The sequence below is a fragment of the Microcebus murinus genome, chromosome 13, assembly GCF_040939455.1.
Source record: "Microcebus murinus isolate Inina chromosome 13, M.murinus_Inina_mat1.0, whole genome shotgun sequence".
Taxonomy (NCBI): domain Eukaryota; kingdom Metazoa; phylum Chordata; class Mammalia; order Primates; family Cheirogaleidae; genus Microcebus; species Microcebus murinus.
The window spans coordinates 81,448,425-81,468,979 of NC_134116.1; the positions used below are offsets into that span (position 1 = coordinate 81,448,425).

Here is a 20,555-nt window from a genome sequence, read left to right on the forward strand (position 1 = left end):
CCAGGCTAGAGTGCCGTGGCATCAGCCTAGCTCACAACAACCTCAAACTCCTGGGCTCAAGCAATCCTTCTGCCTCAGCCTCCCGAGTAGCTGGACTACAGCCATGCACTACCATGCCCAGCTAATTTTTTCTATATATATTAGTTGGTCAATTAATTTTTCTATTTTTAGTAGAGACTGGGTCTCGCTCTTGCTCAGGCTGGTTTAGAACTCCTGACCTTGAGCCATCCACCCGCCTTGACCTCACAGAGTGCTAGGATTATAGGCGTGAGACACTGTGCCCGGCTGGGAAAAGACTTTCAAATTATCCAAGACTGAAATCAATATTAGAACTTTCATCAGAGTACTTAATTTTTTTTTCAAGACAGAGTTTTGCTCTGTTGTCTGAAATAGAGTGCAGTGGCATCGTCACAGCTCACAGCAATCCCAAACTCCTGGGCTCAAGCCATCCTTCTGCTTCAGCCTCCCAAATAGCTGGGACTACAGCCTTGTGCCACCACTCCTGGCTAATTTTTCTATTTTTGGTATAGATAGGGGTCTTGTTCAGGCTGGCATTGAACTTCTGACCTCAAGCTTCCCACCTCAGCCTCCCAGAGTGCTAGGATAACAGGTGTGGGCTACCATGCCCAGCCTAATCAGAACACTTTAATTCAATATAAATTACTTCTAACTACATAAATCATATTTTGAAAATTTGATTACAAAGTACTACTGATGATTAAAAAGTCTATTCATTAGAAGTCACAGATCAACTGAAACACAAAGTTATAAAGTTACGTGGCCGCACGGCTGCTATATTTCACTACAGAGGCAGATTCTCAGTCCGTTGGCAGGAATTCCCACTAAAAACCCTCAAACGGATGCACAGGAAGCCACAGACCTTCTCGGCAGCGTGAATGAGGGCAGTGGTCCCGTTCTTCTGCCGGCCGTTCACTTTGGCGCCCTTGGTGATGAGGAGGCGCAGGAGGTCGTCCTGTCCCCCCGCCGCAGCGAGCATCACCAGCGTCATCCCGCTGGCGTCCTGCCGCGGTTGCGTTAAATAAAAAAATCGTTCATCTTTACTCAATAATTTTAGAATCATGTCTTTTTACCTAAGATGTTTCGATGTGAAATCACTAACGCACATTGATTTAAGCATCTTATGTTTTTCACTAAAATATCCTAAAACTTAAGAAACTATAACTTTAGATATTTTTTTTTTGCATATAACTGTTACCATAAAACCTTACAACTTTCCTATATAGGCATACCTTGTATTATTGCACTTTGCTTCACTGCATTTCAAAGATTCTGCCTTTTTTTACAAATTGAAGGTTTATAATGACCTTTCATGGAGCAGAGCTGCTGGCGGCGTTTCTCCAACAGCATGTGCTTGCTTCATGTGTCTGTGCCAACATGTTTCAGCAATGATTTTTTTTTTTTTTTTTTGAGACAGAGTCTCACTTTGTTGCCCAGGCTAGAGTGAGTGCTGTGGCGTCAGCCTAGCTCACAGCAACCTCAAACTCCTGGGCTCAAGCAATCCTCCTGCCTCAGCCTCCCAAGTAGCTGGGACTACAGGCATGTGCCACCATGCCTGGCTAATTTTTTTTTTTTTTTTTTGCGACAGTCTCACCTTGCTGCCCAGGCTAGAGTGAGTGCCGTGGTGTCAGCCTAGCTCACAGCAACCTCAAACTCCTGGGCTCAAGTGATCCTCCTGCCTCAGCCTCCCAAGTAGCTAGGACTACAGGCATGCACCACCATGCCCGGCTAATTTTTTCTATATATATTAGTTGGCCAATTAATTTCTATTTATAGTAGAGACGGGGTCTTGCTCAGGCTGGTTTCGAACTCCCGACCTCGAGCAATCCACCCGCCTCGGCCTCCCAGAATGCTAAGTAAGATTACAGGCGTGAGCCGCCGCGCCCAGCCCCGGCTAATTTTTTGTATATATATTTCTAGTTTGTCAATTAATTTCTTTCTATTTTTAGTAGAGACGAGGTCTTGCTCAGGCTGGTTTCGAACTCCCGACCTCGAGCCATCCGCCTGCCTTGGCCTTCTAGAGTGCTAGGATTACAGGTGTGAGCCACCACACCCGGCCTGAAGTATTTTTTAATTAAGACATGTACATTGTTTTTTCAGACATAATGCTACTGCACATTTAATAAGGTCTGTATTATAGTCTAAACCTATGGGAAACCAAAAACTTTGTGTGACTTGCTTTATTGCAGGGGTCTAGAAGTCCACCAGCAATATCTCTGAGGAATGCCTATATTAAATTCTAATGGCACATCAACAGTTTGCATGATAAAAAATGAACAGTGAATTATTTGGGGGCAGATGATATCTACCTAGAAAATCCAAAGACAGTAACTTAAAAATTATCAGAGTAAGAGGATTTCATTAAGTGACTGGAGACACACATATACACACATAAACACGCACAGAGATATTAGCAGCTTCACCATCTATAAGCAGTAGTTAGAAAACTGTGTGAAAAAAGACTCTAATGAGCAGAGTAAGGTAACAAAATATTATAAAACTTGTAGAAATACATCTAAAAGAAAGGTGCAAGGTCACCACAAAGGAAAAGACCCACAGAACTTTCCTTAACGGCAAAGAATGAGCGGAATGAGGGGTAGGGCAGTGGGCTGTAACCCTACCACTCTGGGAGGCTGAGACGGAGGACTGCTTGAGCTCAGGAGTTCGAGACCAGACCCGGCAAGAGCAAACCCATCTCTACTAAAAACAGAAAAATTAGCAGGGTGTGGTGATGTGCACCTGTAGTCCCACCTACTCAGGAGTCTGAGGCAAAAGGATCGCTTGAGCCCAGGGAGTTTGAGGTTACAGTGAGCTACAATGACACCACTGTACTCTAGCTGGAGCAACAGAGTGAGACTGTCTCCAAAAAACAAAAACAAAAAAAGAGCTGAATGAATGTACAAAGTTATGTTCCTAGGCCAGGCGAGGTGGCTCACGCCTGTAATCCTAGCACTCTGGGAGGCCGAGGTGGGCGGATTGCTCGAGGTCGGGAGTTTGAAACCAGCCTGAGCAGGAGTGAGACCCCGTCTCTATTATAAATAGAAAGAAATTAATTGGCCAACTAATATATATAGAAAAATTAGCCAAGCATGGTGGCACATGCCTGTAAGTCCCAGCTACTCGGGAGGCTGAGGCAGGAGGATCGCTTGAGCCCAGGAGTTTGAGGTTGCTGTGAGCTAGACTGACGCCACGGCACTTACTCTAGCCTGGGCAACACGGTGAGACTGTCTCAAAAAAAAAAAAAAAAAAAAGAGTTATGTTCCTAGATGGAAGACTCAAATGTAAATAAAAATGTCAATGTTAATCAAAATCAATCCCAATAATTTTTGAACTATAATCTCAAAGAATTAAACCTAAAAAATCCAAAACTAAAGAAGAAAATATAAAAATCTTCTAAGCAATATAAGAACCAAAACACAAAACTTAAAAACCAGAAAGAATTAACATGCTTCCATATAAAAAGCACCCATCTACATCAATGTGAATAATCCCCAGCAACAACAGAAAGATGGGCAATTGCTATAAATGGGCAACTATCAAAGAACACAACTGGCCACAAGAGAATAGGAGTCATTTTACACTCCTCTAAGTGGCAGAAGGAAGATTACAGACAAACCCAGCTAGATCATAACCAAACCAAATGGTCATTTGAGAGAAGTTTGGAATTACAGGGACTATAATTGCACATTTATAGAGTTCTACAATGTTTGAATTTTACACAGTGAATACACATTACCTTTATAAAATAAATGAAAAATCAAATAGAATTCTTTTAAAAGAGCTACTTTCCAACTTCTTTTCATGAGATTTTTTTCAAAAACATATTACCTCTTGGTCCAGGTTATACTCTTCATCTGAATTAAGTGCAACCTTTACAGTAACATAATCCCCATTTTTCACAGCATCCCTCAACAAATCTAAAATGAAGAAAGATAAATTAGGTTGTATGTATAGATTTGTGAAAAGGATTTCTACAACTCCAAAACTACTCACTACTTGGAATTGCATCAGCTGTGGCAAAATTCTCATCTTCCCCATCAAGATGCTTTTGAAAATCTTCTAATTTCATCCATTCCAACTGCAAGTCCATGCCCAAACTCAAAATATGTTGCCGGCCATCTGGAACACACAAGGGCCTTATTAACAGACGTTTTTCTCAAGTATTAAAAAACACAATGCTATTTATTAAAGTTGTAGTGTCTTAACCAATACTTTATGCACTTTTCTTTTCTTTTTTTAAAGAGACAGGGTCTCACTCTGTTGCCCAGAGTGGAATGCAGTGGCTTGGCCATAGCTTACTGGCAGCCCCGAATTCCTGGGCTCAAGGGATCCTCCTGCCTCAGACTTGTGAGTACCTGGGATTATAGGTATGTACCACCAGACACAGCTAAATTTTTTTTACAAGTGTTTTTTCTTGAGAACGGGTCTTGCTATGTTGCCCAGGCTGGTCTCAAACTCGTGGCCTCAAGCAATCCTCCTGTTGCAGCCGCCTGAGTCACTGAGATTTTACAGGTGTGAGCCACCATGCTCACTTTTAACATAAGTCATTAAGTCTTTTCTTTAATTGATAAAATTCCTGATTTCTTTGGGAAGCAATACGAACTATCCACATTGAAATACCATGGTGCTCCAAAGGTAACCTGTAATTGTAAAATAGTGAATGATGAATTTTAAGTACAGGACTGAGTAGCTCAAGGAAGCAGAACTACAGGATTCAATAAGAAGAACGCTGAGTAATTCTAACATGACTTCTTTCTTTGGCCATCCTTCTTGGATATACATTGCTGCCAACCATTTACACAGGTAGTATAATTCCCAATGTGTAGACTAGACCAGCACGTAAATTGAAGTCATTGTTCCAGACTCGCTCGAGCCCCTCCTGCTAGAAGCCCCTGCTCCCACAGTGCCCATACCCCATCCATCAAGAAGCTCTGCTAGAGTCTTCCTGGCCCTGGGACCCACAGGTGCAGTAACACTGGGGGTGGCCATGTCCAGCTCTCATTACCATTGCAATAAATCACTAAGACCTCAGCATAGTTCATTTGGGAGATCCAAAATGGCTCTATGCTATTTCAAAAATAAAAACCAGAAACATTCGATGGTAAGAGTTAAAGGATTTTCACCTAAAATCAATTCTTCAAACTACACGGATTATGGTAGGCAGATAACCTTGCCACGGAAATGAAGTTTGTAAAAGATATGCAATAAATGAAGTAACTTTTTTCAAAGCCCTCAATTCAAATACCTCTCTTTGCTAACTCTGAGAGTTGATATCATAGGAAAAAAAGCGTAGCCCTTGAGCTGCCAACCTGGCTCATCTGTAATGTTTCTTTCATCATTTAAAATATTGTTTAAGCTTTCATTTTGTTTCCCCCCTCAACCAACTGTAGTTAAGGGCTTGTCTCTTTTATCAGTCTTTTCAAGAGCCAACTTCTGCCATTACTGATGTTCCCCACTGTATCTGTTCTTCATTGCTTGGCCTCCAATAGCAGTGCTGCTAACTGGCATCTGCCCTCTGGGCAACTGACTTCCTCCTCCGCCTGCTTGCTGTCTGTTCTTAGAAATTATCCCGATTTCCTGCAAGCTCAGCAGTGCATCCAAAAACACATTTTACCTAGGTATCCAGGATCTAGTTGTTTTGCAGTAAAAGGGTCTCCCAGACCAGCCTGTCATATACTTTAAATTTAAAAATTCTCTTAAACTGTTCAAGATTCATAAATTATACAGAGTTTTATCAGAGTAATCTCTTATCTATTCAGTCCTAGTTATGAACATACATGTAATACTGTTTTCACTCAGTCCCATAGCTGCTGTCTTCTGTAGTCTATATAACAAGGTCCTCCCCTTCTTCTCAACCAATCCGTGTCCTCAGGACGGCATTTATCATGTATCTTAGTGTTACTTACTGCAAAGTTGTAAGGGGAGAATACAAATAAGTCCCTGAGGCAAGACTGTAGGAGACAAGGTGTTTTAAAAAAAAAAAAAAAAGAAGAAGAAGAAAATAACGAATACAAATAAGTTTGTATTTGATAATTTTCTGAAAGAAATCTAAGAAGATATACAATTAGGCCACCTGGCAAGAATACTTAAGGTAGCAAAATCAGAAATCTTTATAATTTCTAAGTGCTGAGCACATTACAGGAACTCAGAAAAAATTGTTTGCCCATTTAAATTCACAGAATGACTCAAGTCTTCAATATGCAGGAGACCACATAAAATCTTCTACTCCATTATTTTCTGATCAAGATCAGAATTATAGTGAACAGGAGACTGAGATATTATGGTGCAATACCCTGAAAAAATTCTGCAAAATGATTCCAAACAAACCCACCCGCATTCTCATCCATTTGGTACACACTGTCCAAAACCTCCTGGTCACCTTCTGCAGCAATGTATGCCCAAGTATCTGCTTCATCTCTTGTGTTTCTCCTTTCTTTAAGTAATTGCTTGCTTTCCTTGGTTTTGTGATCTTCTGTGGTTTTACAATCCAGTGGTACTTCTTCTCGTTTCCGATTACTATCAGGAACATCATTTTTTTCTTCTGGAGTTAATTTAAATAAGTCAAATGCATTTCTGATTTCCTTAAATGCTAGTGAAAAAATTAAAATTGATGGTAAGTATGAATCACAATGTCTGTTGTAATTGAAAGAAAATCTGGGTTAATGTTTAAAAAATAGATATTTTCTTTATTTTCACTAACATCTGCTTTGGTCATAAAGCATGGTCAGATTTACTATCGAAGCCACAAAATTGTTTCAGCTGGTCTTTCTGTGGGCGGCTCAGCGTTTACGGAGGCTGTCTAGAGCGAACAGCTGCTAAGCAGGCGCTCTGACCTACTCCCCACCAGCGGTGACTGCAGCTCACGGAAAACAGTGGGCCACAGAGTGACCCTACTCACACTGTCACCTTTCCTACCGCTAAGGACACCAGACTATCTACAGCCGGATCTTCAAGCTTGTTCCACAGTGGTTTCTGCTGGGAAGTGGGGGCACAGCAGGCTGCAGAGCACTGGCTGCGCACCTGGGGAAACCGGACCTGACGCAGCCAGCTTTTAACTAAAGATAAACTGGGAAGAACACTGGCAAAGTGCTACACCTGAGAAGTAACCCTAAAAAGAAGAGAACAAAATTAGGAAGAACTCGCATGACCTCTGGGTACAACAGTAGTCAGTCACTTTATGTGTGACTCACTGAGACAGCCACTGCTCCTTCCTAGCTTCACTTACCTGCTGCTACGCCAAGCCTCAGCCCAGGCTCAGAGCAAAATCTACTTTTCCTACTACTTCAGTTAGACATAGCTTTTGGAGAAAACCCAGAGACAATTACCCATCTCTTATCTTAGAATCACTGCTTCCAAGAAAACATGTGTTCCAAGGACGTGGTACATAAACTAAACTGCTTATCTGCTAGGGCTTATTCAAACACATTAGTGGTGATTTTTTTTTCCTTTACAAAGTACTTGTCCCAGTATTGATATGTATTATGGAATCCCAATTATGACATATCTTGAAATGATGCAAAATGTGATTTTGATATTATGTTTACACAAATGAGACTTAAATATTGAATATATTAGGTCACTAAATATGAAATGTCCAATTTCAAATTAAGAGTTTAGTTTATCTCAAGAAGCTGTACAGTTAATCAAAATATGCACCTATACTGTCAACACAGTTCTGCCATCTTAACAGCTTGTTTATGCCAGCAGCAAAGAAGCCTGGAGAGCAAGTGCCAATGAAATTGAGAAAGGTGTTTTCCACAGATTGTTGAGAACTGAGTATTTTTCCTTGTAAGAAGTGGTCCAAGGCCTAGAAGTGGTAGTCAGTTGGTGCAAAGTCTGGTGAATATGGTAGATGACAGAGAGTTTCCAAGTCCAGCTTCTGTAGTGTGAGTAGCATTGTTTGTGTGACATGTGGTCGAGTGTTGTCTTGCAAGAGGAGTGGTCTGTCTCTATTGACCAATCTGGGCTGCTTAATCGCAAGTACTCTCATTATTTTGTCAAATTGGTTGCAACAGACATCTGCTGTAATGGACCAGGTTTCATGAAGCTGTAGTGGATAATACTAGCTCTGAACCACCAGACACCATTGGCTTTTTCTGATGAATGTTCGGTTTTGGACTGTGTTTTGGTACTTCCTCTTTATCCATCCATGTGCTGAACCCTTGCGATTGTCAAAAAGAATTCATTTGTCATCACATGTAACAATAAGGTGTAGAGATGGTTCGCCTTTATGTAGTGACAGCAAAGAAAAGCAAGCTTCGAGACAATTTCTCTTCTGATGCTTAATTCATGCGGAACCATCTATCCAGCTTCTTTACCTTACCAGTTTGTTTCAAATGGTCCAATATTATTGGAATAGTAACCTCAAACCTTGCTAATTCATGTGTAGGTTGAGATGGATTCTCTTCCACTACAGCTTTCAGCTTATCATTATCCACCTTGGTCTCATGTTGCCCAAATGGCTCATTTTCAAGATTAAAATCACCAAAATGGACCTTCTCAAACCATCTACATACTGTGCGTTCATTAGCCACATCCTTCCCAAACACTTCGCTGATGTTTTGAGGTGTCTGCGCAGCACTGGTTCCACAACAGAACTCATATTCGAAAATATCACAAATTTTTGACTTATCCATGGATTCACAAAATTGCTTTAACAAAAAATTTGAAAGATAATCACAAGCCAAACCATGTGTATGAAAGACTGAGAATATACTTTCACAATAAAAATAAAACAAGACATACAAAAGTGAAATGTCAGAAATACCAACTGTCAAAGTAAATCGGACATTTCATACTTAATAACCTAATATTAAACAAAAGTTGTTTTATTTAGCATCCACTATAAAGGACACATTTATTTTTCAGCCACAACTAATTTCTTCTGTTGGTAATTCTAACCTACTTCCTCACAACACTGAAAAGGAGGAACAGAAAGAAATATTATATAAATTGTTATATAATAAACTTAGGTAAATGGTTAATCAAAAGTAGCATAAAACTCTAAATTTCTCGGTGAAATTTTCTATAACACTGCATGTTAGAAATGAAATTGCCTTCATACTAAATTCTTTGTAGAAGGATGGCAGTCCAAACGTAACATGTTTGTATTTAGACTCACTCTTTAATCCCTTTGGCTCTTTTCGGCCTTTTTCTTCCTTGTCTGAATCATGCCTTTTCTGGTATTTTTCTTTGGGTTCATTTTTTTTGGCCTCTTTCTCCTAAGGAAAACAAACAAAACCCAAAACAAGAATGGATAAAGAGCTGACACTGTACATTTGAAAATTGGAAAATATAGGTTCCTCAATTCAGTGACTGCTTTTGTATACTGCACGAAACTGATCATTAAAGCCTTTTCACATAAACTGCTTCCTTAACCAACCATATAATAATTTATAAAATATCAAATTGAAAACCTAACACTGGTTTACCTACTCAAAACTTTATTATTAAAAATAACGTACTTCTGGGAGGCTGAGGCGGGAGGATCGCTCAAGGTCAGGAGTTCAAAACCAGCCTGAGCAAGAGCGAGACCCCCATTCTCTACTAAAAATAGAAAGAAATTAAGTGGCCAACTAAAAATATATAGAAAAAATTAGCTGGGCATGGTGGTGCATGCTCATAGTCCCAGCTACTCAGGAGGCTAAGGCAGGAGGATTGCTTGAGCCCAGACGTCTGAGGTTGCTGTGAGGTAGGCTAACGCCACAGCACTCTAGCCCAGGCAACAGAGTAAGACTCTATCTTCAAAAAAAAAACAAACAAAAAAATACTATAAAAGTAAAATTCCAAAAAAATTTCACCTGTAGTCTTATGAAATGACTATTTTTATTTCTTCATGTTCCTCCTCCTGATTCTTGTACTTCTGCAAGGATTTTTTTAAAAATTCATTTTTCTTTACATAGATATTTTTACATAATTATGTTAATATGTATATAGGGTTTTCTCCTCCACATCTTCTGAACTTTCCTGTTTTTGCTACACTTGACCTCAAAATCAATATTTCAATAGCTGTAACAGTTGCTGAGTTGGTACACCAACATTTTCTTAACCATTTCCCCCACAGCTAGAAAGTCAGACTGCTATCAGTTTTTCACTAATGAAAATAACACTGCCATAAGTTACTTTGTATATACAGCTTTTTCCCCCTTTGAAAATGATTTAAGATAAATTCACAAAACTGGGAATGGATAAAAAGAAAATGACCTTTTATATAGCCCTTGATAAATACTGCATATGTAAATACTTGCATAATTTGGAAAATATTTCCATTTTGAAAAACCATATAATAATTTTTATAATGGGACAAATTCATTGTAAGAATTAAAAGATTTGTAATTTTTTTTTTTTTTTTTTGAGACAGAGTCTCGCTTTGTTGTCCAGGCTAGAGTGAGTGCCGTGGCGTCAGCCTAGCTCACAGCAACCTCAAACTCCTGGGCTCAAGCGATCCTCCTGCCTCAGCCTCCCGAGTAGCTGGGACTACAGGCATGCGCCACCATGCCCGGCTAATTTTTTCTATATATATCAGTTGGCCAATTAATTTCTTTCTATTTATAGTAGAGACGGGGTCTCGCTCTTGCTCAGGCTGGTTTTGAACTCCTGACCTTGAGCAATCCGCCCGCCTCGGCCTCCCAAGAGCTAGGATTACAGGCGTGAGCCACAGCGCCCGGCCTAAGATTTGTAATTTTAATGTACTCTGTGTACTACTATTTAAGTAAACAGTAGTACATTCTTAACATAATGGGGGAAAATACCAAGTAGGACATGAAAAGCTAACAAAATATGCTAATGAAGCTATAAGCCTAACTATACAATGCTGTATCTCAGCACCTCTAAAAATATCCTACTTTTGTTCACAAGTTAGTCCTCACTTTTCTAGTTGTAGTTAATCTAAGAGAAAATAAGTCAGATCAAGAGATAAACTTGGTGGGGGCAGTGTCCAAAGGCTGGAGGACCTTCGGCATTTAAAACTGCCCATAGCTGTCACACTATTCAATAACTCCCTGGTGATGGAAACACTGTCTTACAGTTTGTCTGTCTCATTATTTGTGAAACTTCCTGACCACTCACAGTGGCGCGTGTCTGCTCGGGTATTTCTGTAATCTGCAGGGTTATCCCTCCTGCCCGCCTGCCCTTACCTCCTCCGTGGTCATGGTCGTGGTCGTGGTCATGGTCATGGTGGTGGTCGGGTCGGTGGACCTGAGGCCTCGTTCTTCCCCACCCAATCTCAAACCCTTTTGCTTCTGGACAGAGGCGGGCGTCAGCTTCTCGAATTCGGTGGTACTTTTGCCTTTATCTTGATTCTTCTGCTTTCTGGGCACAGTTTTCTTCTCTAGGAAAGCATTCCTGTTTTCTAGCTTCCTGTTCTCTTTGGGTTCCTCAGCCTTTCTCGGGGATTTTTTTTTCCTCTTGGCCTTGACATCAGCATCCTCGTCAGCACTTGTGACACCATCCAGCTGTTTATCAAGAGCTTGGTCCTGCCCTGCATCTTGCCCTGCTCTGTCTTTTGCACTTTTAATTTTCTGTTTCTCTTCTCTGTCGTCAGAATGTAAATCTTCACTGTCGTGCTCCTGCAACGGGGAATCATCAAGTGCGCTCGATTCAAACTCCACCTGAGATTCAACACATTTCTCTTTTTTTGTTTTTCTGTTTTCTTTGGGGTCTTCTCTTATTTTAGTCTTTAAATCCCTTATTTCACCCTTTTTAACTTTCTTTACTTCTTTAGTTTCTTTTATTTCATCTTTTTTGGGCTTTTTCAATTCCTTTAATTCTTCTTTGGCTTCCAAAATTCTTTTCTTTGTCCTTAAATCAAAAACAAAATGTTCCAAGGAGCTCTCCAGGTCTAGTTTGGATTTATCTCTCAGTTTCCCAGTCTTTACTTTTTTCTTTTTCAGATCATCTGGGCTTTTCTCTTCTCTATGCCTTAATTTTTTCTTTTTCTTCCTTGGGGAAGTATCTTCTTTTGTCTCACTTTGCTGATCACTATCAGAGTTTGCCTCAAATATATCATTATTTAAGGATAGTCTCTATAAAATACAAAAAAGGTTAAAAAATACTCATTAACAAAAATATTAAGGGCTTTGAAAAGTAGTACCAATGAAATCTGGTAGAAATGTTTTCTTCCCAAACAGAATCTCAAATCCTTAAAATTACTTACCTAAACTGAAGTTATATACTACTTCTTATATAATTGATTTAGCACATAGGTCCTGCTGGTGATGATGGACATCAATTTTTAAAAGCTGACACAGTCAGAGGGACAAAAAAGCTTTAGTGCTGCTGAATGCCCCAAACAGAAGCAGGAGTGAACAATAACAGTCTCATAGTGGGTTATAAATAATAGTGTGTTAGCCAGGCGTGGTAGCTCATGCCTATAATCCTAGCGCACTGGGAGGCCGAGGCAGAAGGATAGCCTGAGCTCAGTAGTTCGAGACCAACCTGAGCAAGGGTGAGACCCTGTCTCTACAAAAATTTAAAAATTAGCCAGGTGTGGTGGCACACACCTGTAGTTCCAGCTACTTGGGAGGCTGGGGCAGGAGGATCACTTGAGCCCAAGAGTTTGAGGTTGCAGTGAGCTATGATGATGTCGTAGCACCCTAACCCGGGCAACAGAGGGCAACTCAGTCTCAACAACAACAAAAAGACAAATCCATGAAGGAAGACCCAGAAATCAAGTTTGTGCACTAGTTTCACATTACCCAACTCCAGCCTACCATTGAAATCTTTTTCCAAACTGCTCATGATAGAAGTTTGACTTATCTGAGTTCCTCCCATCTCTTCATTCTCGCCTACTATCAGGAAGAGCTACTAAAAAGCAATAAAATAGCTAAAGATTGAAGTGCAAATAGAAAAGAAAAAACCCGGAAAAGCTGCCTGTGAATAATCTGAAATGGACTAAGATTTACAACCTTATGAAGTGATCTAAGAATTATTTTAACTAGCAGAAAAAGCAGACATAAAACATAGGCTAATAATGCAGATTAAACATAAAATATACAAAAACAAGTTCCTCACATCTTGGATAAATGTTTTGACATGTCCTTTTTCCCCTACTTTCATGTTACTCCTAACTTAAAGGAAAATGCCAATATTCACATCCAAACTACACGTGTTTGTCAAACACAATCATAGGTTGGATACAGAAAGGAGAATTCAGCAAAAATAAATCACTGAAAGCAATTATGTAAGAATCAACTGGCTATATGGAATTTACACTAAGGAATATTGTATATTTTGTTGTTTGTAAATTATTTACAACATATACTTTAAAACAATATTTATAATAAACTACGTACATAAAAACAAACAAAAAAAACCAAATGTGAGTCAAAAGATGATACCTGAATGTCCTTCTTGATTGCTCTGGCTTTGTTCTCCGCAACTTTCTTCCTAAAATCAAGAAGTACCTCTTTACAGTCCTCCAGGTGGACCTCAGGCTCCCAGGTGTCATCGTCTGATGTATATCCTTTCCAGCGGACCTTGTAAAGCACCCTACCCTGTTCCATAAATTTTAAAAAGGCAAATAAAGGATATTACTGACTTGATTAAATTTCCCAAAACACACAACTGCTGAGAAGATATGAAAGAACTTTCAAACAAGTGGCTTAAGAAAAACACTATCACTGATCTATAAAAATGTAATATTTGAAAAGCAATGAAAATAGGAAGAACCAAACAAATCATCCAAAGACAATGATAACAATTTGATCTCTTTTCCTTCACCTATGCATTTATTAACATATATATGGTATGTTTTTTAAAACACTGGGATAGAGGCCAGGCATGGTGGCTCACGCATGTAATCCTACTCCTTTGGGAGGCTGAGGCAGGAGGATCACTTGAGGCCAAGAGTTCAAGCCCTGCCGCAGCAACACAGCAAAACCCCACCCCATCCCATCTCTATGAGAAATAGAAGAATTAGCCAGGTATGGTGACACGCACCTGTGGTCTCAGCTACTTGGGAGGCTGAAACAAGAGGATTGTTTGAGCCCAGGAGTCTGAGGTTGCAGTGAGCTGTGATCACACCACTGCACTCTAGCCTGAGCAATCGAGTGACACTTTGTCTCAAAAAATCTAAACAAAACAAAACAAAAAAACAAAAACAAACCACTGGATAATATAATTTTTAATCTTGCTTTTACACTTATATATCAAGCACTTCTTTAATATTTTTCAAAAACGTGATTTTTAGTGACTGAAGATCATTACATCATAACTACAACAAAAATTCTCCTTTTGTTACAAAGGTTTTGTTTCTTTCCAATTTTTTGTTTCTATAAATAAAGCTGTAATATCCTTGTGCATCTCTGATTAGGTTGTTAAAATAGACTCCCAAAAAATACATCAATGGAGTTTTTTTTTTAAATGGCTATTCACTGGGCACAGTGGCACACACCTGTGGTCCCAGCTATTTTAGGAGGCTGAGGTGGAAGGACCACATGAGCCCAGGAGTTCAAGGCCAGCCTGGGCAACACAGCGAGACCTGCATCTCAAAAGGAAAAAAAAAAAGCCATTAAATGATTATTAAAAAACACTGCCAATGCCTTCCAGAAAAGATGGTCCAATTTATACTCCCACAAGATAAAGAGCCCACCTCAGGGTCAGCAAACCATAGCAGGGCCTAACTCCTGTTTTTGCTCATTCTGTGAGCTAAGAATGGTTTTATATTTTTAAATGCCTGAAAGCAAATCAAAAGAAGAATTACATTTATAAAACTGCTTTACAATGTGTCATGCACTATCTAAATCTTTGCATTTATTAGCTCATCATTATCTTCACACCAATCCCATGCACTAGGTACTATTGTTCATTTCATACATAAGAAAACTAAAGCTTCCAGATAAAGTAACTAGTCAAAGATCACACAGCTAAGAGTCCATGCTCTTAACCTGCTTCCACATGAAAAGTTCTCCAATACTGTGAGGGCAGTATGTGTAAGTGCCCAAGACAGATGTGTGGAACACATTCTGGAGAGTTCCCAAGAGAGATCACGTGCTTGTGTTTCACAGAAGCAAGGAAGGTTTTACAGGAAAAGGAGGCCACGTTTCTACCATAACAGGAAACACTAACTTTAAACCCTAGTTTTGCCTCTCAACCTGCAAGGTCTAAAATATTTACTATATAGCCATTTACCAAAAAAAGTTTGCCAACTCCTGTTTATGCCATCTTCACTTACAGAATTGTTAAGTCGTTTACATTTTTTCTTTAAAAAATTACCTGTTATGTGCCTGTTTCACCACTGCTATTCAACATTATACTGGAGTTCTAGTCAGAGCAATTAGATAAGAAAAACAAATAAGACCAGGTGCGGTGGCTCACGACTGTAATCCTAGCTCTCTGGGAGGCCGAGGTGGGCGGATCGTTTGAGCTCAGGAGTTCGAAACCAGCCTGAGCAAGAGGAAGACCCTGTCTCTACTATAAATAGAAAGAAATTAATTGGCCAACTAATATATATAGAAAAATTAGCCAGGCATGGTGGCGCATGCCTGTAGTCCCAGCTACCCGGGAGGCTGAGGCAGGAGGATCACTTAAGCCCAGGAGTTTGAGGTTGCTGTGAGCTAGGCTGACACCAGGGCACTCACTCTAGCCCGGGCAACAAAGTGAGACTCTGTCTCAAAAAAAAAAAAAAAAAGAAAGAAAGAAAAAGAAATAAAAGACATCTAACTTAGGAAGAATTAAAACTATCTGTATTCACAGATGACATCATCCTACATATAGAAAATCCCAAAGAATTCTACAAGAAAGCTACTTGAGCTAATAAATGAATTCAGCAAAGCTGCAGGGTGCAAGATGAACATACAGAAATCAGATGTATTTCTATACATCTGCAATGAACAATCCGAAAAGAAAATTAAGAATGCAATCACATCTAAAAGAATAAAATACTTAGGAATAAATTTAACCAAGGAGGTAGAAGACTTGTACACTAAAAACTATAAAACATTCCTTAAAAAAACTAAAGACAATCTAAGTAAATGGAAATACTTTCTATGTTCTTAGGTAGAAAGACTTAATATTGCTAGGATATCAAATTACTCAAAGTGATCTACAGATTCAGTACAATCTCTATCAAAATCTCAATAGCCTTGTTTGCAGAAAAGGAAAAGTCAATCCTTAAATTCAGATGGAATTGTAAGATGCCCTGAATAGCCAAAATAATCTTGAAAAAGAACAAAATTGGAGGATTCATACTACCTAATTTCAAAAGTCACTAAAAAGCTGCAGTAGTCAAACTAGTGTGGTGCCAGAAAAAGGACATAGAGTTAAGAGAGAAACCCAAACATCTATTACCACCTGATTTTTGATAAGGGTGGTAAGTCCGTGCAATGGGGAAATAAACTGCACTGGGATAACTGCATTTCTATATGCAAATAAATGAAGTTGGACCCTAACCTCACACCTCATAACAAATTAACTAAAAAGGGTCAAAGAGCTAAATTTTTTTTTTTTTTTGGAGACAGAGTTGCCCAGGGCAACTTTGTTGCCCAGGCTAGAGTGAGTGCCATGGCGTCAGCCTAGCTCACAGCAACCTCAATCTCCTCGGCTCAGGAGATCCTCCTGCCTCAGCCTCCCGAGTAGCTGGGACTACAGGCATGCGCCACCATGCCCGGCTAATTTTTTCTATATATATTAGTTGGCCAATTAATTTCTTTCTATTTATAGTAGAGACAGGGTCTCACTCTTGCTCAGGCTGGTTTCGAACTCCTGACCTCAAACGATCTGCCCGTCTCGGCCTCTCAGAATGCTAGGATTACAGGCGTGAGCCACCTCGCCTGGCAAATATGTGTAATCTTAAAAAGTCAAATTCACAGAGAGTTGAATGATAGTCACCAGGGGCTGGAGTGGGGTCTAGAGGGAGGGAATGGAGAGCTGCTAATTATAGGGTACAAAGTTTCATATTCATAGGAGGAATAAGTTGTGAGATCTGTTGCTCAGCAGGGTGACTAGAGTTAATAATGTATTATTGTATATTTCTGAATAAGATGCTGGACACAGTGGCTCATGTCTGTAATTCCAGCACTTTGGGAGGCCAAAGTAGGAGAGTTGCTTGAAGCCAGGAGTACAAGACCACCCTGGGCAACATAGCAAGACCCCATCTCTAGAAAGAAATTTAAATTAGCCAGGAATGGTGGCACACACCTATAGTCCCAGCTGCTCGGAAGGCTGAGGCAGGTAGACTGCTTGAGCCCAGCAGTGAGCTGTGATCGCACCACTACACTCCAGTCTGGGTGACAGAGGGAGACCCAATAATTCCCAGAAAAAAAAATCTCACATGGACCTTCTCTTTGAATGTGCTGTTTGGCTTCTTCTGTCCCATTTCTTGCAAGGATGACTTTAATATAGGTGGCTAACAAGCAGTTTCAGAAAACAGGAGGCCTTATGAAAACACATGATTTGGGTAACCTGTGTTCCCTGTGGGACCAGTCTGGAGGCGACAGGGGATGGAGAGGCAGGAGGGTGAGCCAGGAGCCCTGGGCCAGCGGAGTACAGGGAGGCGGGGCGCTGGTGCACCAGGGACTGCCCTCAGCAAGGCCCTCAAGCTCTGGCCTTGCCCCACTCTGTCCCTGGTCTATTTTCTTGATAGTCAAAGTTTTCATTTAGCTTAACTGATGAGCCAAAGTAAAAGGCAGGAGATAACCCTACTATCATACCAGATCATATATACTAGATAGTTAGCTTAAAATTTTTGTTAAAAACAACAACCACCACCACCACCACCACCACCGGCCGGGAACCGATGGCTCACGCCTGTAATCCTAGCACTCTGGGAGGCCAAGGCGGGAGGATTGCTCTAGGTCAGGAGTTCGAAACTACCCTGAGCAAGAGCGAGACCCCCATCTCTACTATAAATAGAAATTAATTGGCCAACTAATATATATAGAAAAATTAGCCGGGCATGGTGGCGCATGCCTGTAGTCCCAGCTACTAGGGAGGCTGAGGCAGGAGGATCACTTGAGCCCAGGAGTTTGAGGTTGCTGTGAGCTAAGCTGACACCACGGCACTCACTCTAGCCTGGGCAACAAAGCGAGACTGTCTCAAAAAACAAAACAAACAAACAAAAAAAAAACAGCCACACCTGGTGGCTCATGCCTACAATACCAGCACTTTGAGAGGCCAAGATGGGAGGATCACTTGAGGTCAGGAGTTCAAGACCAGCCTGGGCAACATAGTGAGATCCCATCTCTACAACAAATTTTAAAAATTAGGCCAGATGTGCTGCCTACGCCTGTAATCCTAGCACTCTGGGAGGCCGAGGAGCGTGGATTGCTTGAGGTCGGGAGTTTGAAACCAGCCTGAGCAAGACCCCATCTCTACTAAAAATAGAAAGAAATTAATTGACCAACTAAAAAATATATATACAAAAAAATTAGCCAGGCATGGTGGTGCATGCCTGTAGTCCCAGCTACTCGGGAGGCTGAGGCAAGGAGGATCGCTTGAACCCAGGAGATTGAGGTTGCTGTGAGCTAGGCTAACGCCAAAGCACTCACTCTAGCCTGAGCAACAAAGTGAGACTCTGTCTCAAAAAAAAAAAAAAAAAATTAGCTGGCTGTGCTGGCCCACACCTGCAGTCCTAGCTACTGGGTAGGCTGAGATAGGAGTCTGAGGCCACAGTACACTATGATCACACCCCTGCATTCCAGCCTGGGCAAGAGTGAGATTCAGTCTCTCAAAAACAAAACAAAAAAGAAATCAAGGCCAGTGGGTCTGAATGCATTATGAATATGAAATGTTAATAGAAATGTACAACTGTAATTAAGCATTCCAATGGATTTCTACCGAATATTAGCAGGTTGGGTTTTTCCTAAAACCTCCTTAGTGGAACAAGAGCTCAAGCAGCTCTCCACTGTACACAAAGGTTACAGACTATTATCCTTTCTAGAAGCATGTTAGTAATAGAAGTAAAAATTTAGTATAACTTTAACAGGTATCACATTAAAAAATAACAGTTACAACAATCAATATTATGATTATGAAGTAGAAAGACTAGCCTGGATTAAAAAAAACCACCTCCCCAACCCCGCAAAAACTAAATTCACCAAAAACATTTAATAATTCCAAAGCAAAACTCAAAACAAGCATATATAGCAGAAATTATATAATTTACAAAGAAAGGGAAGGACTAAATCAAAATAGGACATTTAAACACATCTCTACAGGGAAACACATAGAAAGCGCAATCAAGAACCCCCCCCAAAAGCAAAGCACTACCTCAACATCACAGCACAGTTAGCAAACCTGACCAATTTCACCTAACAATTGAAGATCTATTTTCAAGTGCATGTGAAACATTTACCAGAAATGACCACATGCTAGACCATGAACCATGTTTCCACAAATGTCAAAGACCATAATAATATAGAAAATATCCTCTGACCAAAACACAACCTAGAAATCATTTTTAAAAAGATAAACGTAACATCTTCAAATATTTGGAAATTAAACAATATGCAGTATTAGAATTTAATTTTTTGCTTATTCACTTATTCTATCACCCTAAATAAATTATAAATAATAATGTATGTGTTGGAATAGTGTATGTATATATTTCCATAGTTCTTAGGCCAGCTATTCATATGTAAGTTAGCAAACAAAAAATATATAAGGCTGGGCGCAGTGGCTCATGCCTGTAATCCTAGCACTCTGGAAGGCCAAGACAGGAGGATCACTCAAGTTCAGGAGTTCGAAACCAGCCTGAGAAAGAGTTGAGATCTCATCTCTACTAAAAATAGAAAGAAATTAATTGGCCAACTAAAAATAAATAAATAAAAAAGAAAAAGAAAAATATTTTAAAAAGGAAATATACAAATTTGTAAAGAGTCAATTTTTCAGTTTTTTGGATTAATTTTAAACCCTTAGACTATGAGGAAGCCTAGCAAACCACTATCAGAACCCCTATGTTTGTGAATGACTAGATGGCAGAACAACTAGCTGGCTCACTCAGTAGCTAATAGATCAACTGCCACAGCTGAGTTCTGCTGAACTCATAATACCTTTCATCTTATAAATCGTTTATTTAATAAGAGCACCTAAAAATCCAAGAACTAGAATTTTAACTCAACCTTTTATCACTAAAGCCTAACTGCCTTACTTATAACAGTTAAGTTTCTTAGTTTCATCGACCTTTAAACTAAAACACAGGGCCTACAGTGCCTACAATTCTTTGAGGCCAGCAAAATTAAACACTGTAGGGATAGGTGAATCATCTTAATTCTAAAGATATTACCCACCTAGACAAACATTTTCTAAATACCTTCTATGTGCCATGCACTGTGTTAAATGCAGGCAATACAAAACAGTCCACAACTGGCTTCTCCTCTCACCTCAAGGTGCTTACAATATATCTGGAGAAATTATACTATACATAACCACATTTCTACCTTTGCTGTATTGCAAGTAACACTATTAATGACACTGGATTTCAATTATTTCCCTGGTCAAGAGAACTCTCCAGTGTCTGCAACTGTGTAGGCTTCAATTAATCTCTATACTGTGAGGACCTAACACAGCATCTGGCACACAGCAGTTGATAAAACAAACAA

The 20,555-nt window shown here is 39.9% G+C and overlaps 1 protein-coding gene across 4 annotated transcripts in view; it reads right to left on the minus strand.

The window, feature by feature from the left end:
- Positions 1-20,555, minus strand: part of MPHOSPH8 (M-phase phosphoprotein 8) — a 29,505-nt gene that overhangs the window by 7,781 nt on the left and 1,169 nt on the right. Inside the window, exons 2-8 of one of the 4 annotated variants that reach the window (XM_012778616.3) lie at positions 13,356-13,511; positions 11,154-12,041; positions 9,140-9,239; positions 6,350-6,607; positions 4,015-4,137; positions 3,847-3,935; positions 881-1,021 (exon numbers count right to left, since the gene is read on the minus strand). In XM_012778616.3, coding sequence (XP_012634070.2) covers positions 881-1,021; positions 3,847-3,935; positions 4,015-4,137; positions 6,350-6,607; positions 9,140-9,239; positions 11,154-12,041; positions 13,356-13,511 — 1,755 coding nt within the window. Of the gene's footprint in view, positions 1-880; positions 1,022-3,846; positions 3,936-4,011; positions 4,138-6,349; positions 6,608-9,139; positions 9,240-11,153; positions 12,042-13,355; positions 13,512-20,555 lie in introns of all 4 variants that reach the window. The other 3 variants (XM_012778615.3, XM_012778617.3, XM_076009568.1) reach the window with 3 other exon arrangements.